The sequence below is a fragment of the Pogoniulus pusillus genome, chromosome 16 (genome assembly GCF_015220805.1).
Source record: "Pogoniulus pusillus isolate bPogPus1 chromosome 16, bPogPus1.pri, whole genome shotgun sequence".
NCBI lineage: Eukaryota > Metazoa > Chordata > Aves > Piciformes > Lybiidae > Pogoniulus > Pogoniulus pusillus.
The window spans coordinates 5,187,024-5,211,570 of record NC_087279.1 but is presented as its reverse complement, the minus strand read 5'-3'; the positions used below and the strand labels follow the sequence as shown (position 1 = coordinate 5,211,570).

At 48.7% G+C, this 24,547-nt stretch overlaps 1 protein-coding gene across 1 annotated transcript; it reads right to left on the bottom strand.

Annotated features, from left to right (window-relative positions):
• Positions 1-664: 664 nt before the first annotated feature.
• PROK2 (prokineticin 2) lies at positions 665-10,854 on the bottom strand. Its single transcript, XM_064156034.1, has 3 exons — positions 10,699-10,854; positions 5,849-5,974; positions 665-1,679 (listed from the first exon to the last, which is right to left on the bottom strand). The coding sequence occupies exons 1-3, from the start codon at positions 10,792-10,794 to the stop codon at positions 1,554-1,556; spliced, it is 348 nt and encodes a 115-aa protein (XP_064012104.1). The 5' UTR covers positions 10,795-10,854; the 3' UTR covers positions 665-1,553.
• Positions 10,855-24,547: the final 13,693 nt, after the last annotated feature.

Sequence of the window (24,547 nt, the reverse complement as noted above, 5' to 3'; positions counted from 1 at the left end):
GCAATCCTGTCTGTCAGGGTATTTATTTTTCTAACATGTGCAGGATCCCCAAGGACCTGGCAGAATAACAAGCCCAGTTGTTCCTTTCTGTCTCCTCAGAGAGGCTGTGGGAGCCTACTGAAAGGTGCCTGGAAAACTCACTGGGACATTTCTCATCTCCTCTAAATAATACAGGTGTTTGCCTTAATACAAGCATCCTAACTTCCCTCAACCCACCCCTCCATCCTCACCAGCAGCAAAGCATTGATTGTTGAGCGATGAATGACTTCACTTTTCCAGTTCCAGCATATGTTTACATGTCTGAGAGCAAGAAACGTGTGAAACTCACACAAACTACTGGAATTCCAGCTCCAGGGACTGTCAAGCAAATATGAAGTTGCACAGTACTTCGTAGAAAACCCAGGAGTTTTATGTCTGCTGGGCTAAAGTTGATCCTTTGAGCCATGTGCCAAGAAAAACGTCTTGTATTAGCTACACCAAACCTCCTCCATCGGCTAAGGCTGCAGCTTGGTTGAGGAGCTCCTGGCTTGTAAACTGCTGACTCGCCCTAAAAGCAGCCAGAGGCATCAAATCTTTTGCTGAGCTACCCACAAGGAGCTTTTCTAGCTTGAGTGAATGGAGGAGGTGAGAACAGAAGACACCAAATGAAAAGAGGGAGCCACAATGACAAAATAATGTTATAGTATTAAAATAAATCAAATCATATACTGCCATTATTCTGATACAGAATTTTTACACAGCAAATTTGCTACATATACAAGAAGTCAGGCAGCCTGTGACAACAAACTTCAGGGTTCCCTTTTAAATACAGACTACATCTTAACACACGGTTTGAGATGATCAGGTAGAGGGTTTTTTTTTTACACCAAGTCAAGTAACAACAACTGCTGCTCATCTTCAGATGCTCAAATAGCAACATCTTTTAATGCTTTGAATGTTGAGATGCTTTGGTTCCACCTGCCACTTTTCAAAAGTGGCCCAACTACATCTACTGGTTAAACTTTTCCCCTAGAGATGTGCCTAACTTACAAATACAGTTATATTAATATTAGGAAATAAAATGTCTTTTATATTTATATATATATTATGAAATGTAATGTAAATACAAGGGTTTGAGGTGGGTTTTTTTTTTGGCAATTGCCATATGCTTCACACTAAAACACTTATTCAACTCTCTGTTTGATTCAAGCATTCCAAAGTGGAAAAAACGTGGCCAAAGTTTTCAGGCACTGGCAATAATCTCAGATGTTTTCATTCTGGGGTAAAGATAAAGCTGTAAAGACCATGAGATGGCTCAGAAATCAAGCTCCTGCCCTCAGAAAGCAGCATTGCTTTAGCAGACTTCATTTTGCTCACCCCAGAATGAAAGCAGCTCCCACCAGGAGTCCCTCCTGAAAAGCTTGGCCACCACAGCACAGTGTCTCATCTTCAGTTTTAATGTTGGTGAGGCAGGAAAGTATGGTGAAGGGTTTCCCCTGGCAAGTACCTTGCTCATCACAATAACAAGAAAAAGACTACATCAAGTGGCTCTTTCTAGTGCAGAGCAGCTCCTGCTAAAAGAAGACATCTTCTTTCCTGAAGTCTGGTAAACACTTGAACTTGCTGGGAGAAGTCCGTAGGCAGGCCAGGCCGGGGAGGCACGGGCAGGTGTGGTGCATCCGCCGCCCAGAGAAGGGAACCTGGGGACAAAGAGCACAGGCATGAATAGTGGGAATGCAGGGAATGCCACCCACCTCCCTCCACAGCTGGAGATCCCCAGGAGGACTGGAGAGCAGATGGCAAAGCCAGCACTGTTGTATTTCCCAGCTGAGCTGCAGTTAAGAGCAAAACGTAGTGGTCCCTGTTGCATCTGTGACACAGAGAGTCAGAGAACTGCTTAGGTTGGAAGGTACCTCAGACAGCATCTGCTCCAACCTTCCTGTCGTGGGCAGGAACACCTCTCAACTAGACTCGCTTGCTCAAAGCCTCATCCAACCTGGCTTGAATGCCTCCAGGGAGGGGCCGTCCACAACCTCTCTGGGCAACTTGTTCCAGAGTCTCACCAGCCTCATGTGGAAGAACTTCTTCCTAAGATCCAGTCTAAACCTACTCTCCCTCAGCTTCAAACCATTCCCCCTTGTCCTGTTGCTAGACACCTTCATAAAAACTCCCACTCCAGCCTTCCTGTAGATTCCCTTCAAGTATTGGAAGGCAGCTATAAGGTCCCTCCAGCCTCCAGGCTGAACAACCTCAGCTCCCTCAGACTATCTTCCTAGCAGGGGTACTTCAGCCCTTGGGTCATCTTTGGGGCCCTCCTCTGGACTCACTCCAACAGTTCTGTGGAGAACACATGTTCTCCATTTGCTCCTGTTTCACAAGGGAATCTGTTGTGAAACTGTGCTGGCTTTTGGCATCATGTTCTGTGGTGCTTACTCTGCAGGAGTTTCTGCTTACCTCGATATCTGCCTTGTCATATGGCACAGAGCAGTCTGCAAGCCACAGGAACCACAGGATCCCGTGGTAACTCAGGCTGGAAGGGATCTCTGGAGGTCATCTTGCCTGACTTCCTCTTTAGCAGGATCCTTTTCACCATGGGGCAGAGGTTTCTCATCTCAGCCACCCTTCTCCAGCCCCAGTGCATTGCAGGAAGCACACACAGAGGCTGCATTAAGCAGATTTGACCATGCCATGATGTGTGCATGCACTGACACTCTTGAACACCTTCATCATAAGCTCTGCCTTTCACAGGAGCCATGCCTCTGCCAGCACATGAGCTGAGCCAAGCAGGACAGTGTGGCCAGAAGCTGCTGTGCATGTGCTGAGCGTCCGGTGGGATGCTGCGAGCGAAGCAGGGAGGTATGAAGCCAACTGCTGCCAGCTGGGCAGGCAGCCCTAATTCCCTCACTTCCAGATTTTTGAGTCTTTTGAGCTTGTGATTTTAATATTCCAAAGTTGCTTTGTGTCAGTGTGCAAATTTTCTCTTTAAGAAAGTTGAAGTCCCACACATTCTCCCAAGCATCATACCGAGGACCTGATGTGGATGATCATTTTAGCAGGGCCTTCTGTGATAGGACAAGGGGCAATAGGTTTAAACTACAGGAGGAAGATTTAGACTAGAAAGAAGGAAGACTTTTGTTAGACTAAGGATGATAGAACCCTGGCACAGATTGCTCAGGAACCATTTCAGGTCAGGTTGAACAGGGCTATGAGCAAGCTGATCTAGTTAAAGGTGTCCCTGCTCACTGCAGAGAGCTGGACTAGACACCTGGCAACCTTTAAAGGTCTCTTCCAACCCACTCTGTTATCCTGTGACCTGCCTAACTCAAGTAGCACCATGCCATGAGCAAGCAGTGAGCAAGTGGCTCACACCACCTGCAAGTGCCCTGGGCCAGTGCCAGCATCAGCAGCACCAGAGTGAGGGATGCCATAGGCTTCCTTGTGCCATCCACCACAGCCTCTCTGCTCCGGGGTGAGCAGGGAGGCCACCAACCGCGGATGCTGGGGACTCCCTGTGGGAATCACACCTCTTGGGTGCCCACGCACAGCACTGCAGAAACACCTAAAGTGTGAGCTGCTCAGGCTGGTAAGGCTGACTCAGAGGTACCTCTCAGCCCTCTGACAGCTCAAGTGATTTATTCAAAACGTTACATTTGCTGCAAGGAAACGTTCCTTTCAGTGGGACTCCCACGCTGAAAATGTGCCTTAATAACACACCCGGCTGGGGATAGGCAGCAGGTGACAGCTCTGCAGGACGGGTGCTTTGCCAGGACGTGCAGCTTCTGCCTGCGTGGGCAGAGCCCACGTGCCCGGAACCGGTGCTGGTGACGCTGGTGATGCTCAGCTTTTGCCTGCCATGTGCCCAGCACCGGGTCTCAATGAGCACAGGGATTTTGTAGGTGAAAAGGAAACAAGGGAGCTCCCGCTGGAGAGGTGGAGGTTATGTGCATAGCAACAGCAAAGCCACCCCTGTGCTGCCAGCTTGCTCTGCTGACCTGCCAAACCGCAACTGCCTGGCTCTGCCTGCAAACCCTGCCTCTGCCATGCCAGCTGAGATGGTTAACCACATCCAGCCAACGCCATCTAGTTGCTGAAAAGGAAATGAGAAGGTGGAATCTGGAGGTCCCCAAAACAGTGGCATAGCCATAGAGTCATGGAATGAATCGGCTTGGAAAGGATCTTTGAAGCCCATGGTGGTGTCTGCTCTGTACCCAACCTGAAAGCAAATGAAAGGTCTTGGTGCTGAGGGCAAGTGGTCTCCCAGCTACTCCCTACTCAAATATTGAGGTGAGAAGAACCACTAGGCAAACCCTCTGTCCTTAAAAATACCCAGTTCCACATGCTGCAGTATGTTTTGCTTGTAATGGAGAGTGGTGGGGTGAGGAATCTAAATTTAAGATTAACTTCATGGAGCTTATAAACATTAGTGACTATGGCTGTAAGTCTGGGGTGGACAAGCATCCTCTGATTGTAACTGTGCAGAAAATTAGCTTAAAATTTATTAGCCTAAATTGTTGCTCAGTAGTAATAAACTCATTGAAACGAAACAAAACAAACAAACAAAACCCCAACAACCCCTAGAAGATGTTTTTCCTTATCCTGAGACTCTGGTTAATATAAAGAGCCTTTACAAGAAAAAAAACCTGCTACATTACATAGTAAAAATGACAATCTGGTCCCTATTATCACAGCAGAAGAGTTAAAAGTTGAAGTGTAGTAAAACAGAGCCCTGGACTTCCTAAAACTGAGAAAAGAAGGCATAGATACTGAGCTGAGAAGCCAGATACTGGATGGGACAGTAAGAGCGGCACCTAAATAGCTGCACATTCACCATCTAAATTTGTTGCCTCAGTTCTTTACATATGGTGACTTTTGGGCCATAACTCTTCCCTAAGGATGGCTCTGAGGACCATCAAGTTCTGAGGCTTCTTGACAATATCCCATTCAGTCTTTGGTATTACTTACAAATAAAGAGCCTTTTCATAATACATATAACTGTGTAGACTTAAATAAATGTATTTGTTAATGCCATGTAATAATGTACTAAGATATATATGTGTGTGTGCATATGTATAGAGACATATAAGTTTTAAACCAATGTGAAGAATGGAAACAAAGAGAGCAAATGGAGCAGAGGGAGTTTTCTCAAGCGTGTGTCACTTTTGAAGGCACCAATGGCTTTCATCCTCTGAAGTACAATGGAACATTACAGAAGCACAGAACAGTAGGGTTTGGAAGGGACCTCTGGAGACCATATAGTCCAATCCCCCTGCTAAAAGATGGTCATTCAGAGCAGGTTGTACAGGACCATGTCCAGGTAGGTTCTGAGTCTTTTCAGAGAACAAGACTCCACAACCTGTCTAGGCAGCCTGATCTACTGCTTCAAAACCCTCAGTGTGTTTGATTGCTGGTTTTTGGCAGGCACCATGCTGCAGTGATGCACCAGCTGCCCCAGTACTGGCTGGTGACAGTTTCATACTTAGGATGGAATTTTGTCCAGTTCCACTGCAGTTGGTGCCATTTGCTATGCTCCTGCACACACCCTTAGGCACTGGCAGACTTGGGCTTGGGAACTGTAAAGCTGTTTGGGATCACGTAATGAAGCAAAGCAGCAACCATCAACTAATGAGAAAACAATCTGGGAAGCATGGAGTGCTTTCATCCTCTGATTCCCTTCAGCATAATTCTGACAGCAGTACATTTCCTCAGGCAGGTACCTTCAGCACTGCTTCCATACAGATGCAAACAGCTGGCTATTGTACCGCGGGAGATGCTTCCCCACTCTGGCACCACCTATAGTTTTGATGCAAGGTGATGTATAGCACAGGATATTGCCATTTCTTTCTGCCACAGGCCTCGGAGATGTACTCACTCGGTGGCTCAAAGGATGGCAGTCCTCTCCCAGGTTTCCCATCGGCGTGCACATCCGCAGGCTGCGGATCCAGAGGCTGACAGCACAGCACATCCCTCCTCCGCACTGCTGGTCTCGGTCGCAGGCCTGCAGTTCAATACAGCAGCAAGCAAATCACATCAGTCATAAACATATTCCAGAAACAGGACAGATCAGGTGCTTGAGAGCTGCCTCTGACACCACCACAAGTTAATAGCGTTCATCAGGACCCAATAACAAGATTTAAGGCTGATTTCTAGGGATCTGAACACAGCTCCTGGTGTGCTCCAGGGATGAGCTCAGGATGTTTGAAGCCACAACCACGTACAGAGAAGCTCAGGGCCAAATCCAGGATCATAAGTAATTTACATTCACATCTTCTGAGCACTGATGGGCCATGGGATGTACCACTCTGCTTTCCCAGATTGGAGCCTCAGTGAGCTTAGGAATCATAGACTCATAGGATCAACCAGGTTGGAAGAGACCTGCAAGATCATCCAGTCCAACCTGGCATCCAGCCCTATACAATCAACAAGACCATGGCACTAAGTACCTCATCCAGGCTTTGCTTGAACACCTCCAGGGACAGCAACTCCACCACCTCCCTGGGCAGCCTATTCCAGTGCCAATCACTCTCTCTGGCAAGAACTTCCTCTTAACATCCAGCCTATACCTTCCCTGGCACAACTTGAGACTGTGTCCCCTTGTTCTCTTGCTGGTTGCCTGGGAGAAGAGACCAACCCCAGATGGCTACAGCCTCCCTTCAGGTAGTTGTAGACAGCAATGAGGTTAGCCCTGAGCCTCTTCTTCTCCAGGCTAAACAACCCCAGCTCCCTCAGCCTCTCCTCACAGGGCTGTGTTCCAAGTCCCTCACCAGCTTCATTGCCCTTCTCTGGATATGTTCCAGTAGCTCAACATCTCTCTTGAATTGAGGAGTTCAGAACTGGACACAGGACTCAAGGTGTGGCTTGACCAGTGTTGAGTACAGGAGAAGAATAACCCCCCATGTCCTACTCACTGCACTGTTCCTGAAAGGTGAAAGGACCAAGAACACCAGACAGTCTGGGATCCTGTCTTATGGAGAAGTGAAGATAGGAAAAAATCCATCAATTTAAAGACTTAAAGACCTGTTCCTCCTAGTTTCTTTTGATATCTTGGGGTTGAGTGTCTCTACAAATGCAAGACTCCATGAGAGTTTCATTAGAGAAATTCAAGTGGAAGTAGCTAAAGCAGAAGATTAGCTATGGATTCTATGGCTGCTACCTAGAACTACATGTAACTAAAAAGAGGTCTTCTACATGTAATAGAAAACAAGCCTTGCCTAAGTGTGCACATCCAAGAAAATGCTACTGTGGCAGTGTTTTCCCTGCAAGGGGTTGGAATTATTTCAGGCGCTTACCCAATACAGCTTAGATAAGCACAAACCAAAATGCAAACTCTTGGGTCTGTTTTAAAAACCAGAAACCACAAAGAGCAATTCACAGATTCAGGGTTGGAAACAGGTTAATGCAAATCTTTTGCCTCTTTTTCTTTTTTTTCTTTTTTTTTTTTAATATGAAAAGCTTATTAGATTTTTTATTATATGAGTTTAATGCAAAAAAAAACCCCAATCTCCTAATGTGAAATACCCTTAGTTAAAGGTTCTGATTACAGCCCAAGGGGATGCTTAATTAACTCCTCTCCTAGAGTCTTAGAGCAGGAGTGACAGACCCAAGGCAGTGGTCAGCAGTACATAAACAGGCAACTTGTAAAAATGTACATAAAAGATGAGAATGGCTCAAGGGGAGACCTTGCATCAAAACACTCACTTGAGGGAAACAGCTTACAGGTCTTACCCTGGGGTTTACATGATAAATGCCATTGGGCTGTGCTCTGCTGGGTAAATATTACAAGAGTTCAACCAGTAGAAGCCAGATCAAAATGTGTATTTGCAGATCAGTCAGTGATTTAGGGGAAGGCTGTTGTGTTAGGACCAAGCTGTTAATTAGTGTGAACAAACCCAAAGGACCAGCCCTCCTCTGAGCACACTTGTGATGAAGCAGACAGGAGGTGAGCCCAAACACACAAAACACTTAGTTATAAGATGAATACAGCTATAAAACTATCACTACAGCCTGCCAGGTGAATAAAGTTTCTTTCCAACCTCCCTCTTCTAGGGAAAAAAAATAAAAAGAGAGGGGAAAATGTGCTCAAATGGTCTCATTTTGCCCTGATCACCAAGAGAAAATCCCTTCACATCCAGTGATTTGGGCTGCCCCCAGCATGCTGGCATCCACAGCTCAGCTGGAGTCAGGAGACTCTGCAAGTCCTCACCAGTCAGCTCCTGACTCCCTTTTTTTCCCTCAGCTCTTTATCTCAAATCCCATCCACCTCCATGGAACTGGTCCTGAAGTGAAGGACCACTCAGCTGCAAACTGGATCTGAGTACATCCTAGCAAGCAAGGGTATCTAAAACACAACGGTGAACAATTTCTTTCTGAACACACACACACAAATATATGCATCCAGAAGAATTTTTTGAGGCACCCTTTCAAAAAATGTATGACAGGTTTGGAAAATATTCAAGACAAATGCTCCTGCCCACACCTTAACTGCAAAGTGTAATTCACGCTGCTACTCCTAATCTTTACAGGACACAACACGAAGGACATTCCTCTTCAGCACCCCAGGAAGAAATGTGTTTTATACTGAGGGTGTTGAGACACCCTGTGCCAGTACACATGTTGCCCAGAGAGGTGGTAACTGCCCCATCCCTGGAAACAGTCCAAGTCAGGTTGGATGGGGCTCTGGGCAAATCAATCTAGTTGAAGATGCTCCTGCTGACTAGAGGGAAGTTGGACTGGATGACCCTTCCAACATAAAGCATTCTGTGATGCTGTGAAAGGAAGAAGCTCAAGGAAAAAGTCCCAGGTTAAATGCCAGTTCCAGGGACAACTGATCAGCACACAGCCACCACTGAAGTGACAAAGCTTTGAATAAAGTCCTTAAACTGCAAAGAAGAAGCACCTCTGGGGCTCAGAGGATGGGGACAGGAACAGCTATGTCAGCTCCCAACTGAGATTTGCCTATTCATCACAAGCCAAAAAGGCATCAAAGTGGTTTAAGCAAAAAATTAAGCAATAGTGAATAAAGTATTTTTTTTTCTAGTTGTAATCTGTTTTTACTTTTTGAATCTTTATCCTTGATCTGTTTTTCAGTGCTTCACAATTATTTAATGGATTAATTACGCTTGAAAGGTGTAGCCACAACTCTTAAACCACAAGGCTTCTAGAAACTTGTCTTCCATTGCTGGAAAAAAATTCCTACTTTAAAAGAACCTGAAATTCTCAAGTATTAAAAAAAAAAATAATCCTTCACTTTCTCTGCTCTGAAAATTAATCAGTCCTGGGAAACTGATCTGACACCCAGAGAAATGCCTACAAGCTGCCCCACGGACTTAAGGAAGTCCAGACAGGGAGCCTGGATAGTCAATGGAGTAATCAGCTGCTGCATATCCAACTCCTGATGGTTACAAAAGACATGTCAGCTCTCGAAGGAATGCAAGCAGTGGGTTATTAATCCAAAGCAAACATTAGCCAAAAAAAATAAAAAATAAACCATTTTACTTGGGAATGATGCAACATTTTGAGTTAAATAACGTCTATAGAGAAACAAACAGAAAGATATTTTCACAACCTAAGAAAACAACAACAGAGGACTCGTCTGCAATGGGTGGCTGTTGAGGAGAAAAAGCAGCACAGTCATAGTCAAGGAAAACCAAGCAGCAGTTTATGATGGCTGCAATATTGGTGCTTTGAGCACAGTAGGACTGGAGGAGCTGGACGAACTCAGGATGCACACAACCAGGCCCTCCTGGGGCAAGTCTGGTGGCAGCTTAATGCTGGGGCATGGAGGGACACATGGTGACAGCTTCCAGCCCTGAAAAGCAGCTGGAGTCTCTGCACGCTCACAGACCAGCCTGGAGCCACTCCCGTGCTGACTCAGGGCATCCTTCATCCCGAAAGAGACAGATCTCACACCGTGGCATTCCTTACCCCAAAAGGGACAGACCCCATGAGCATTATGGCATCCCTCACCCCAAAGACCTGCAACTCCTGCCTGGTGTCATTCACTGCAGAGAGACACCCTCCATATCCTGTCATTGCTCATCCTAGAGAGAGCCTCAAGCTCTGGTGTCAGTCCAGAGAGAACCCGGTTATGCTCATCCCTCACCCTCGAAAGACCCCCACGTCCTGGTGGCACTTATCCCATCCAGTCCCCCAAGCTCTGGAATCTCTCATCCCCTGTCGCAGCCCTTCCTTTCCTGCCCTGCTTATCATTTATCCCAGAGAGTCCCAGCTCCAGGGACCCCTCATTTTACACGATCCTCCTCTATCCTGGTATCACTTATCCCGGACAGACTCCTGGATCCCGGCGTTGCCCTCGTCAGAGAGACCCACACCTCTGGGCACCCCTCCCCGGCAGAGAGACCTCCCGTACATCCTAGTATCACTTATCCCGGACAGACCCCGCCGAGTTCTGGCATTGGCCGCCTCAGAGAGACCTCCACCTCCAGGCATCCGTCATCCCAGACAGACCCCCGAGTCCTGGCATTGCCCACCCCAGAGAGAACCCCAGCGCCCAGCATCCGCCCGGGCAGAGACCTTCTCCTGCTCCCTGGTCTCCCTTCTCCACGTCCCGCTCTCACTCACCGCAGACACCCAGCCAAAGCCTGTCCCTGCTCCCCCCCGGCAGATCCTCCCCTTCTCCCCCCCGCCCGGCTCCAGCTCTCTCGCAGCTGCCGGTGCCGGTCCCGTCGGTGCCGTCGGACGGTGCCGTGCGGCGGCGCTCACCCCGGTGATGACGGCTCCGTGCCCCGCGGCCAGCAGCAGCAGCAGCACCAGCAGCAGCAGCACCGGCGGCGACAGAGCTACGCGCAAGCTCCGCATGGTGCCGTCCCGCGGCCCTTGCGCTCCCCGCGGGCGCAGCGCGGCGCAGCGGAGCGGGGCGCGGCGGCCGCCCCAGCCGTTATAAAGCCGGGGGCTGCCGGCGGCGGCGGCGACGGCGTGAGTCACCCCCCGCTCTGCCAGCGCCGCGGCCGCGGAGCGCCGCCCGTACCCCACCGCGCCCAGGTGCGGGACCAGCGCTGCTGCTGTGGGGCCGGGACCGGAAGGATACAGCCCACAGCGGCGGGGCACATCCCACCGTAGTTCTGGGGACGTCCCAGGGAGGGTTGGGGAAGTGTCCCGTGAGCGTAGGGGACATCCCACGGCGGCACCGAGGAACAAATCGCTTGGCACGTTTGGGACATCACTCAGCAGGTCTAGGGTCTCAGGGCTGTCGGGGGGACGTCCTGTAGCAGGTACGGGGAACATCCCACAGTCGATTTGTGATCTCAGGGCTGTCTGGGGGGCATCTGTGAGCAGATCTGGGGGACACATCCCGCAGCAGGTCTGGGGGGATATCCCAAGGATGACTGTGGGACAGCAGGTCTAGGGGACATCCAGTGACAGGTCTGAGGGGGTCATCCCACCACTGGCTGAGGAACAAACCACAGCAGATCTGTAAGGCCACACCACAGCACATTTAGTGGGTCATCCAAAGGCCGGGTGGGGGACATCACATAGCAGTTCTGGGGGATGTCTCACAGCAGGTCATTGGGGAACAACCTGAAGAACGTTGAGGACGCCTCATAGTGTGCTGGGACATCCCTCAGCAGGTCTAAGGGTGATCCCAGAGCTCGCTGGGGGACATACCACATCAAGTTGAGGGACAGCAAATAGCAGATCCAGAGGAATTTCGCAGCGGGTGAGCAGGCATCCCACGGCAGGTTAGAGCACATCCTGCTCCAGTGGTGGTCCACAGCTGCTGGAGCCTGCCTGGAGTCCAGCTCAGCTCCAGTGCCTGTGTCCTCGCTTGTGCTACTCAAGATCCCTGTCCTGCAACAGACCCTTCAGTTCTCCTGACAGCCCCTGCCCTGATGGTTCCCCCTCTCCCATCTATGAAAATAAACCACCTGCAGCCCCCAGCCCAGCCTCTGCTGAGCCCCAGCAGTGCTATGGGCACGGCCATGGTGGGGCAACACATAGGCTGCACCTCACCTTGTCTGAAGCAGAGGAACATCAAAGCAGATTTCCCATGCAGGCCCTGTAAGAACTGAATCAATCCCAGTTCCTCCTCGTGGCACTGATCCCAAGAAGTGTCAGTGCTGAATAAAAAAGTAACGCTCACCTGTGCTTTTTGATTACACTCCCTTTTTGATTGTCCTCCTCTTTGAATGTTTCTGAAGCCCAAACCCCACTTGAATTCATGTTCTGCCTTGAATTCCTTTCCTGCCTTTGCTTCTCCTCCTCTGCCCCTGCCTGAACCCTCCCAGCCCCTACAGCACCTAGGTACACATGGATGAAAGCAGCTCCTTCCTTCGGTACCCACCTGAAGATCTCAGGGAAGAAGGAACAGGGAGATCAGGCACCCCCATGTTAGAGGCAAAGCACCACTAACTCTGTCCAGCCCTAACACCAGGCCACGTTTGGATTGTCTTGGTGAGCTCCTCCTTCTAGACGTGTACCACCTGAAGTAAACACAAGCCAGTGTTTAATGACTAATGGTGCTATTTTCAGGCACCTCCATTCCCTGTGGAGAGAGAACATAGAGCCCAGTGACAGTCAGTAAAACACGTGCAGAGCTTCCTTCTCTACCTCTCTCACTGTTTTTATTCTCTATTTTCCTTAATTTTCCATCTCTTCACACGAATTTCTTCTTACCTTTCCCCCCTAACTCCCTTCTTGCCCCTTCGCCTGCCCCACTTCCACCTCTCCCAGCCCTCCACGCCTCTCCCCTCCTCCGGCGTGCCCCTTTTCCACACGTAGCTCCCTGTTTTCCTCAGATTTTTCAAGTTCTCCTTTTCCAAACAGGAAGGCTGAGCCTTCTCAGAGCCCACATTTTCCCAGCTCCTCAAACAGTCTCATTCTTCGGCTGAGGCGAGCGGGAGCGCAGCTGACAGGGAGCGGATAACGCATCGAGTGTCTGGGTGCGCTCCCGCCTGGTTCAGTCCCGGTCAGCAGCTGTCGAATCGATTCCTTTGTGGCATCCCCTCGAGAGGTGAGTCTGTCTGGAGGTGTTTCCATTACACACATGGCCTTTTTTGGTTTTTTGGGGGGGCTCTTATGGATATTTTGTGGAAGTGTGTTCAAGACAAATACGGGCTGAGTAAACAGAGCCTTATTACTCCAAGGATGCTGTAAAAGCAAATTGGAACAAGCCAATTTAGACCTGAAAGTATTAAAAATAGCTGGGGTGGATGCTGAGCTGTTGTAAACCCACGTGGCTGGCCTGAACCATTGCCAGCTGAAGCCAGGTGAAGGGATTATCTTCTTTTGAATCTTATTTGTATCTTAGAAACAAAAATCCATGTAAACTAGGAATTGTTATTTCCACAATCTCCAAGTGTCCAGGACTCTAAATACCAAATTATCACTTTCAGCATTAAACCTCCTGATCCTTCAAGAACACTGAAGAATTGAGGGGAAATGTAAAGGGAGAAGAGAAGATTTCTGTCCAATTTTATGGAGTGTCAGGCATTTATTGTAAAAGCCATTTCACATAAAAGGTGTCATTTGTGAAAGGTTTCCAGTAATCAGCCTGGAAGGTCAGCATTGTACATTAAGCTGGGTGTGCTATAGACTTCCTACATCCACCCTCATGCCAACATTCTTTCTGCCAGCTTGCATTAGACCTGCTTTGCTATTAGAAGCCTTACACGGCTGTATGGCCTCTGGGTGGTCACGAAATGGTAATGAAATATGAATCAAAATTAATTAAATGGCTACTGTCCTTTACAAAAGTGCAAGTTGAGGAGATGAGCCTCTGAATTTCAGTATCATTCAGTATCAGATCATTCCAAGATCCTTCCTTGGTAACTGTTCAACTACAAAAGTAGTGAAACTCCACAAGATATCTTGGATGGAAATCTTCATATTGCCCAACTCACAAATGCAGCAGAATTTCAGAAGCTCTTCTATTTCTTTTCATCCACTTTGGAGGACAGACTCATATTAGTTTCCCTAGAGTGGATTTTTACTGAAGCAATTCACTCTGAAACCTGCAACACTTCTTTTGGTATCTCTTTCTGTCTTTGCTCTCAGCATTACAAACCCAGCCTGGAGTGAGGACACATGGGGACACCATGTACAACCCAGCTTAGTGCAGCAGCAGCTTTCCATCCTCTCTCTTACATTATCACAAGTAGCAGAGATACCTTCTCCATTCCTTCCTCTCTGTAGACACTTTCCCAACTGACATCTGTGATACTATCCCAGTGTGACTAAATCTACCTCATAGGAACTCTTTTTCTTCCCTGCCATATGAAAGCACCCAGCAGTCAGGATTTGGTGTAGCCACCCTGGAGGCAAGACTCCAGTGGAGATACAGCTTTGGCTATACTCGAGTAGGGCTGTTTCTCCTCAAGATGTCCCATTTTCACATCACCATCACAGATCCACTAAAGATCTTGTGCCATTAGAACTCTAACATGAGAATTCAGAAATATCACCCCAAACTAATCACAAAACTCTAGATTTGACACATGATGTTAACAATCATCCAAAGGTCCTCAGTTGCTTTAAGAACCTGGAGCCAAATGCCTCTTTTTAGCTTTCAGTGTGATTGGTAGCTCTCTCAAAGCCTCAATTTTACTGAGCTCTATCTGTCTATGAGCAAGAATTCAAATAATTATTTGGCCTATTCAAGTGATAATGCACTACAGAGTTTATAGATTTTTGAAGACTAAGGCTGTGAATACATCAGCTACGTGGAAAGATAATTTTCTCATAAGAGAAACCAGGAAAATCATGTAATGCAAGACAGGAGAATTATCTTTTTGTGCTAAAAACTCCCTTAATTATGACAGTATCTAATTTGTTTAATCCTTCACACTACGTATCCAACAATGGTCTGAATTCAGCAAAGTGGTACAAGTTTGTGGCTACTGCATCTCTGTCAGATGCTTATATAGAATCCTAGGCTAGCTGTGGAAGTTCAACCAAGGTGTGAAAGACCTCGAATCAGCTGGCTTTGGTGGCTGGAATAACCTGAATGCACACTTTGAGTATTGTGTCCAATTCTGAGCCACTCAATTCAAGAGAGATGCTGAGGTGCTGGAAGGTGTCCAGAGAGGGTGACGAAGCTGGTCAGGGGCCTGGAACACAAACCCTATGAGGAGAGGCTGAGGGAGCTGGGGGTGTGCAGCCTGCAGAAGAGGAGGCTCAGGGGGAACCTCATTGCTGTCTACAACTATCTGGAGGGAGGCTGTAGCCAGGTGGGGTTGGTCTCTTCTGCCAGGCAACCAGCAACAGAACAAGGGGACATAGTCTCAAATTGTTCCAGGGCAGGTCTAGGCTGGATGTTAGGAGGAAGTTCTTCCCAGAGAGAGTGATTTGCATTGGAATGGGCTGCCCAGGGAGGTGGTGGAGTCACTGTCCCTGGAGGTATTGAAGGAAAGACTGGATGAGGCACTTAGTGCCATGGTCTAGTTGACTGGCTAGGGCTGGGTGCTAGGTTGGACTGGATGATCTTGGAGGTCTCTTCCAACCTGGTTGATTCTGTGATTCATGAAAATACATCTGAGCTCCTAACCTGGGCTGGGTTGCCATCCTTCTCCCACTCAACCCTTCTGCTTTACGTCAATAACTAACACACAGAGAAGCAGAGGATGGCACAGATCATCTCTTTTGCAGGCAACCAGCCCAAGACCCTTCTTTTATCCTGTGTCTTGGAGACAATACAGAGGACAGAAGATGCCCTTTTTGCTTGTATTGGCATTGGTTTGGGTCTCCAGCATTTATCTAACTACCATTTACGTTTTTCTTAACGTAAGGGAATGTAGAAGCAATTTTGTAAATTACTTCTAAGTTTTCTACATCTGCCTCTGATGTGGCTAAAATTGGCCAATGCCTTCATGACTTACCAGCAACAAGCTGGCTTGAGAAACAGAGGCTTCATACCTGCAGCTTTCACTGAGACTGTGAAACCCAGCTGAGATCTGGAGTGCAACAGGCTTAGCAAGTCTGGGCACTCACCAGTATGGTCCTAGATCATATGGGCAGCAGTTTGAGTAATTGTGTAACACACAGAAAGTAAAATGCAATTTTGACCACTATATGCAAGTCCCACACTTGTAGTTGCCTTTGGAGATGTCCACAAGGCTGCTGCTTGCATGAACTTGTCTGAGAGGTCAGTAAAGATTTTCCCTGGAAGGGGATGTAGGCAAAGAGGAATGTGGAGAGCAAGTGCACATCCACCATGCAGCAGCCAGTTGTACAAGAAACAGGGAACCACTTACCATGAAGGGGACACCTTGTCACCCACTCTTCAGACTGGGTCACAATGGTCTTTTGTCATGATTACTACACCTCAGGCTCACACTGACTTCTGACATCAAATAAACAGACTGATTAGAAATAAGTCTGAAGAGACTTATGGTCTAGAAGAGGCACCACAGGCTGAAATCCTACTAAATCAAGCCATACATTTCATTATTTTATCCTAAATATAGGGAGATAAGTTGTGTTTTAAACTAGCATCTGCCTTAAGAGAAAGCAAGTGTTGGCACAAAACAACTAAGAGTTCACCAGTTCATCAGTCTGGATTGGACCTGGAGTACTGCATCCAGTTCTGGAGCCTGTATTAAGAGAGGGATGTGGATGTGCTGGAGCGTGTCCAGAGAAGGGCTATGAGGATGCTCAGAGGGCTGGAACAGCTCTGCTGTGAGGACAGACTGAAAGAGTTGGGGCCGTTGAGTCTGGAGAGGAGAAGGCTCTGAAGTGACCTTCCTGTGGCCTATCAGCATCTGAAGGGGGCCTACAAGAGAGCTTTTCAGGATGTCAGGTAGTGATAGGACTAGGGGGAATGGAACAAAGCTAGGAATAGGTAGCTTCAGATTGGATGTTAGGAATAAGTTCTTCACCATGAGGGTGTTGAGAGCCTGCAATGGGTTGCCCAGGGAGGTGATGGAAGCCCTACCCCTGGAGGTGTTTAAGGCCAGGCTGGATGATGCTTTAGACAGCCTGATCTGGTGTGAGATGTCCCTGACCATGGGAGGGGGTTTGGAACTAGATGATCCTTGTGGTCCCTTCCAACCCTGACTGATTCTATGATTTCCCTCAGCAAACTGCTCCAACCCTTAAACTCGCATTTTCTGTTTGAATTTTGCTGATTGGGACCATCAGATGAGACAGTGCCCTCTAATAGCAGGACTTTTCACCTTCTGCCCCTAATTATAAGCTGGGAACAAATTCAACTGCACCTGTTTATTAACACTGAGCTCTTTTAGACACAAGAAGAAAAAATTTCACTAGGACAATCAGTCTTTGGAATAATCTCCTCAGGGAAGTGGTGGATTCCCCAGTTCTGGACAGTTTTATGCATCAGCAGGGCAGATGCTGAAACGTCTCATCTCGATTGTGCCTTTGCCAAGAAAGGTTGGACCAGATGACCCTTGAGGTCCCTTCCAACCTGTGGAATTCTGTGCCTCTGTGAGCATTCGTTTACTCTCACTATGAAGCAACATTTTTGTCAGCACCAAACGATTCTGATAGCTCATTTCTAAACCCTTTCCAACAAGGTCAACAAACTTTGTAAAGTTTCTGGCTCGATTTCAGGACTAACCTCACCCCATACAGTTAGCCACAGAGCTCTCCTCTCAGTTATCAGTTCTTGCAGACCAGGTCAACTCTTGGCGTACAAACAGAAACTGCCTCGCAAATGCACTGATAAAAATGAAACAGATTTGCAGAAAACCAGCAGCAAAAAAAAAAAAGCATCTCAGAGTGTTTTTTATTTCTGAGGTCAGATAAGAATAGTTGTACTGAGCTGCTGTTCTAGTGATATGTTCCTAGTGCTCCTTGTGCCTCATTACGCTGCTTTTCAGTGCTGCCGTTGTCATAGTAGTCCATGAAGAACCTTATGTAAGGAGTAAGATGATGGTTCTGCAGTATGGTAAAATAGAGCATCTAAGAGATAAGTGCTGATGTTCTAGATTAGGGATTCTTCCTCCCTTGCTCTGTGCTGGATCATGTAACCGCATGAATCACTTTGATTGCGAAGTGCACGCTCTCCCTTCAGCACAGGGGGTTTGAAGTGGAATATTACAGAGTCTACTCATGAAACTGTGGAAGTGATAGACAAAGAAAAGCTGCAGTCATAGCCCCAAAGCTGACAATTTCTAGCTGCTCATGAAAATGTGCTCCTTTGACTCGCACACAGGTTTTATTTAGGCTTCCACTCATCCGTGTGGCTGCGTTTGCAAAGTCCAGAGCGGCACAGCCCGGCATGATTCAGCAGGAGCTGTGGATTTCTGGGGGGGGCTGGGACTCCATATCTTACTGCAATTTGCAGATAGAGCTTTTCAAAAAATGTAGATTCTTTGCCAAGAAGATGCAGTTTTGGGTTGGGGAGTTAGCTGGACTTCAGGGAAACATTCTGACAGTCTTTTTTCTCTGTCTGTACTGACTGCTTTTCATAGGAAACATCTTTCCTTTGCATGCCAAAATGGGTTAGTAGCTGCAAGCTGTTGGTAGGTGACTGTGGCTGGGGCCAAGTGTGGCCAACAGGTCGAGGAAGGTGATTCTCCCTCTCTACTCTGCTCTGCTGAGACCCCACCTGGAGTACTGCATCCAGCTCTGGAGCCCCCGTTACAAGAAGGATGTGGAGATGCTGGAGCGTGCCCAGAGAAGGGCCAGGAGGATGCTCAGAGGGCTGCAGCAGCTCTGCTGTGAGCACAGACTGAAAGAGTTGGGGCTGTGCAGGCTGGAGAAGAGAAGGCTCCCAAGTGACCTTGTGGCCTTCCAGTGTTTGAAGGGGGCCTACAAAAAATCTGGGGAGGGACTTTTTAGGCTGTCAGGGAGTGACAGGACTGGGGGTAATGGAGCAAAGCTGGAGGTGGGGAGATTCAAAGTGGTGGTGAGGAGGAAGTTGTTCAGCAAGAGAGTGGTGAGAGCCTGGAATGGGTTGCCCAGGGAGGTGGTTGAGGCCCCATTGCTGGAGGTGTTTAAGGTCAGGCTGGATGAGGCTGTGGGCAGCCTGCTCTAGGGTAGGGTGTCCCTGCCTATGGCAGGGGGGTTGGAACTGGCTGATCCTTGTGGTCCCTTCCAACAGTGACTGATTCCATGATTCTATATTCCCTCCCTGCACACTTGAACCTACAGAGTAAAGTAGTTTTTTATTGAGATGGGGACTTACTGGGACACCAAGTAGGTGGAAGTGCTTCTGCAGCCATAGAAATCTACCAAGTGTAAGAACTGCTGGCAGGTTCTCTAGGAAGGCATCGTAGCTCTGCTCCCACCACAGAGAGATGATTTGTCATATGCCCTAATGGGAGCTGCCTAGACCAGTGCAGAGTAGTTTTTGTGAGCCTCTGTGCAGCTCTGAAGTCCTCAGATCAAGAAAGACCTGGACCTGCTGCAGCAGGTCCAGAGGAGGCCACAAAAATGATCAGTGTGGAGCACCTCTGCTGTGAGGGCAGGCTGAGAGAGCTGGGCTTGTTCAGCTTGGAGAAGAGAAGGCCCCCAGGAGACCTTCTTGTAGTCTTTCAGTATTTAAAGGGAGACCCTCAGAAAAGTGGATACTGACTCTTTTAGCAGGGCCTGTTGTGACAGGACAAGGGATGAGGGTTTTAAACTAAAAGAGGGCAACTTAGACTACATATAAGGAGGGGTTTTTTTGCATCAAGAGTGGTGAAACACTGTCCCAGCTTACCCTGGGACATGGTAGATATTCCATCCCTGAAGACATTCCAGATCAGGATGGATGGGGCTCTGAGCAACCTACTCTAGTGCAGATGTCCCTGCTGACTGCAGGAGGCTGGACTGGATGACCTTTAAAGGTCCCTTCCAACCCAAACTAGTCTATGACTTTATGAATAAAACTGTCCCAATTTTCCTCCCTGCTAGGGCCCTCAGGATTCCTTCTGGTCCCTGCCAGTTCTATTTGTACACTCAGCAGATCCATGTCTGCAGCCTGCCTCGGTGCCTGCATGCCCTGGTTTGTGCTGCCTGTGTTGATGCCCCTGTCTCCCACACCTCCCCACACACCACACAAGTCTCCTCTGTGCCCCTCATCATGGAAAGCAGAGGTAGCTCTATGAATGCTAATACTTGGCTTCCCACTATCTCCACGAGGACCAAGAAGAGGTCACTTGTTCAGTTTTGTTTACTGTGCTGTACTCATGCTGCATGGCTTCCTCAAATTGCCTGCAGCAGGCACACAGATTCAGTTTTTTTTTCCTCTTTAACACACAGTTTCGTTTCTGTTTTGATTCTGTTGCTTTCCTTTTCCAGTCTTTTACTGGGACGTGGTGGTGGCCAGCAAGGGGATACAGGGTGGGTTGTGCTCCTGCCTCTATTAGCATATGAGATTAGGTTAGGAAAGAGGCAATACCCAGAAACAATGGTCAGCTCTTTGGTTTGCACTTCCCGTGTGTTGCAAATTCCCAGAATCAGCTGGGAATTTTACTCCTAAAATCCTCTGTGCTGCACCTCCATTCAGTCCTGCTCTCTTCACAAGGTACATGGTGGTCATAGCTCATCTCCTGCTAATTTGAACCATAAAATCACAGATTCACTAAGGATGGAAAAGTCCTCTAAGATCATCAAGCCCAATTGTCAACCCAACACCACCATGCCTACTAAACCATGTCCCAAAATGCCATGTCTGCATGTTTTGTGAACACTTCCAGGGTGACTCCACCACCTCCCTGATCCAATGGCTGATCACTCTTTCAGTAAAGGCATTTTCCCTAACATCCAATCTAAACCTCCCCTCATGCAACTTGAAGCCATTTCCTCTTGTCCTATCATTAGTTACTTGGAAGAATAGACTCATTCTGCCTCTCTCCAGCTTGCTTTCAGGGAGTTGGAGAGAGCAATAAGGTTTCCTCTCAGATTCCTTTTCTCCAGACTAAAGTGTGGGCTAGTGGAGGAACAAGCAGCCTGCCCTGATGCTCTAAACATTGGTCATCCAAGACAGAAACATGAAGCACACACACACACAGAGAAGGATCTTATCCACTTTCTGAAGTATCTTGGCCTTTAGGTCCACTATGAGTTTGGGTTTTTTTTTTCTCTCTGACTTTCCCAGTTTCCCATTTCTGACTTTTTCCTCTCAACCCTTTAGTTTGTGTTGCTTCACCTTTCACTGCCACTGCCAGGGAAAGGCAGGTATTCCCAGCTGAGGTGCCTCCAGGGCCTAGAGTACCAATGATTTCCTTTTTCTCCTTTTCATCCATATGCAAGATTGCTCAGAAAGGTGAAAACTCCACTGAAATGGCACATTAGCAAAAAGCAGGCATTAAAAAACCCTGTGGGGATGGCTGCAAAATGCTTCCCCTCACCAGAACCAGAAGTGGAAACTTCACTTATTTCTCTCTGAAGCATGAACTTAGAAAATGTTAATGTCTGTCTAGTGCCTTACATGTCTGAGAACCCCAAAGCACTTAGTAAATCACATTTTCCTGAATGACTTCAGCTGTGCCTGGGAGTACAACCAGATCTGGGGTGACAACTGGTAACCATTTAGCTTCACTTGCCCACATTAAAGAACAGCTCTCAAGTGAAAGAGAATAAGAACCTCACCCCATGGCTTGTTCATAAGAACCTCACTCCAAGGCTTGTTAATAGAACCTCACTCCATGGCTCGTTACTGGTGGCAGTTTAGGTGGGTTTTTCCCTCAGGGTGCAGAAAATTAAGTCTAGTGTGGAGCTTAGATCCAGTTGTGCTATTCCCAGGATACAGGCTGGGGTCGGAGTGGCTGGAGAGCAGCCAGACAGAGAGAGATCTGGGGGTGCTGATTGATACCTGCCTGAACATGAGCCAGCAGTGTGCCCAGGTGGCCAAGAGAGCCAGTGGCATCCTGGCCTGCATCAGCAATGGTGTGGTCAGCAGGAGCAGGGAGGTCATTCTGCCCCTGTACTCTGCACTGGTTAGACCACACCTTGAGTACTGTGTTCAGTTCTGGGCCCCCCAGTTTAGAAGGGACATTGAGATGCTTGAGCGTGTCCAGAGAAGGGCAACGAGGCTGGGGAGAGGCCTTGAGCACAGCCCTACGAGGAGAGGCTGAGGGAGCTGAGATTGGTTAGCCTGGAGAAGAGGAGGCTCAGGGGAGACCTTATTGCTGTCTACAGCTACCTGAGGGGTGGTTGTGGCCAGGAGGAGGTTGCTCTCTTCTCTCAGGTGGCCAGCACCAGAACAAGAGGACACAGCCTCAGGCTGTGCCAGGGGAGATTTAGGCTGGAGGTGAGGAGAAAGTTCTTCCCTGAGAGAGTCATTGGACACTGGAATGGGCTGCCCGGGGAGGTGGTGGAGTCGCCGTCCCTGGAGCTGTTCAAGGCAGGATTGGACGTGGCACTTGGTGCCATGGTCTGGCCTTGAGCTCTGTGGTGAAGGGTTGGACTTGATGATCTGTGAGGTCTCTTCCAACCCTGATGATACTGTGAGACTGTGATCACTGAGAAGTCAACATCTTGGTTTTATCTTTTAGCTGAGTTCAAGGGACTCTGACAAACAGCAGTCACTAGGGTGAGTCCTGCACACGCAAGTGAGGCACTGCCTTGGGCTGCACTCCTGCAAACACTTGAACTGCTGGCTTGGCTGGATTAGTGTGAGTGAGAGGTCCACACAAGCCCGGGGCCAGGGCAGGAGGAGGTGGCTGTGGGCAGGAAGCAGGCAGGGAAGCCCCAGCTGCATCTGCAGCTCAATAAGCCTGCCAAGCCCTGGCTTTCGAGGGAAGAGCCTGACCTACTGCGTCACCTTCTGAATAGGAGCCGCTACAAAGGACAAATTATCCACCTCACCCTCCCACAGCCTGCTCTGTTCCTCTGCCAGCTCACTTTCTCAAGAGCCACTAGTGCAAAGGGCAGCAGATTATTCCAGGAATTCAAATTGGTCGCTTTTATGGTGGAGATCAAACAAAACCAAGCCCCCAGCAATGCGGGCTTGGTGTTGGCTGCCTGCCTCAGCAGCAAGCCGGGTGCTGGGAAGATGCAGTTCATCCTCCCAGCAGCTCATTGTCTGGGTGGAAGTCACTAGACCACAGATGGTGAAGACAGAGGGCAAGGAAGGCAAGGATGGCACGAGGTTGAGGGCAAGGAAGGGACAGAAGTGAGTGTGGTTGAGGTGTGAGGGACAAAAAGTGTAGTGGAGGTGGTCTGTGGTCAGCCACACAGCCTGGCAGCAGCTCTGCCATCTCAAAACCTCTTTCCTAGGTGCTTCACATTGTTTTAACTCTGTCTCCTGGGCTACCCTGGGACAGGCACAGAGGTTTGAGGCATGCATACCTGAGTGGGGCTCATCTCTCCCCAACGCCGTCCTGCTTCATCCCCGTATTGAAGATGTGGACCTGCATCACCTATTTCCCTACCCAAGTTCATGCAATGCATTTTTCCCTTCTACTGACTATGCCAAAACAACAAAGCCAGCCCAGAGATGTGTGGCAGTGACATTTTCCATTTTGCCAAAAGTCAACATCTCCTGTCTCTCCCGTGACCAGAGTCGCACAGAAACAGCTTTGCCCGAGGGTAAAGTGGTTGTGGTGAATGGCTAAATAAGACAATGAGGTTGCTTTTGTTGCCTTGAAAATAGGCTTCAACTCAAGAGACCTATTTTAACCCTCTGCTGGGCTAACACCAGCTGATGGTACCCTGCTGGAAACAAGGCAAACAACTAGACTTGGAAACCCAAATTTCCACACACGTGGTAGGATCTTCAGGACAAGGAGGCTTTTGCCCTGGAGAGGAACCAGGGCAAAAGCCCTGGGAAGATTCTCCAGTCTCTCATTCCAAAGGCTGCATTTCGCAGTATCACAGTATCATCAGGGCTGGAAGAGACCTCACAGATCATCAAGTCCAACCCTTCACCACAGAGCTCAAGGCTAGACCATGGCACCAAGTGCCACGTCCAATCCTGCCTTGAACAGCTCCAGGGACGGCGACTCCACCACCTCCCCGGGCAGCCCATTCCAGTGTCCAATGACTCTCTCAGGGAAGAACTTTCTCCTCACCTCCAGCCTAAATCTCCCCTGGCGCAGCCTGAGGCTGTGTCCTCTTGTTCTGGTGCTGGCCACCTGAGAGAAGAGAGCAACCTCCTCCTGGCCACAACCTCCCCTCAGGTAGTTGTAGACAGCAATAAGGTCACCCCTGAGCCTCCTCCTCTCCAGGCTAACCAATCCCAGCTCCCTCAGCCTCTCCTCGTAGGGCTGTGCTCAAGGCCTCTCCCCAGCCTCATCGCCCTTCTCTGGACACGCTCAAGCATCTCAGTGTCCCTCCTAAACTGGGGGGCCCAGAACTGAACACAGCACTCAAGGTGTGGTCTAACCAGTGCAGAGTACAGGGGCAGAATGACCTCCCTGCTCCTGCTGACCACACCATTCCTGATGCAGGCCAGGATGCCACTGGCTCTCTTGGCCACCTGGGCACACTGCTGGCTCATGTTCAGGCAGGTATCAATCAGCACCCCCAGATCCCTCTCTGTCTGGCTGCTCTCCAGCCACTCCGACCCCAGCCTGTATCTCTCCATGGGGTTGTTGTAGCCAAAGTGCAGCACCCTGCACTTGGAGCTATTGAACCCCATCCCATTGGCCTCTGCCCATCTGTCCAGGTGGTCAAGGTCCCACTGCAGAGCCCTTCTGCCCTCCAACTCAGTCACATCTGCCCC

What these genes read in the sequence shown, in the direction of transcription:
- PROK2 (XM_064156034.1), bottom strand. Translation starts at nt 10,794, where the DNA reads ATGCGGAGCTTGCGCGTAGCTCTGTCGCCGCCGGTGCTGCTGCTGCTG. An exon ending in ACGGAGCCGTCATCACCGGG is followed by an intron (nt 5,975 to 10,698) that starts GTGAGCGCCGCC and finishes ATTGAACTGCAG; the next exon opens with GCCTGCGACCGAGACCAGCA. An exon ending in GCCATCCTTTGAGCCACCGA is followed by an intron (nt 1,680 to 5,848) that starts GTGAGTACATCT and finishes CTTTGTCCCCAG; the next exon opens with GTTCCCTTCTCTGGGCGGCG.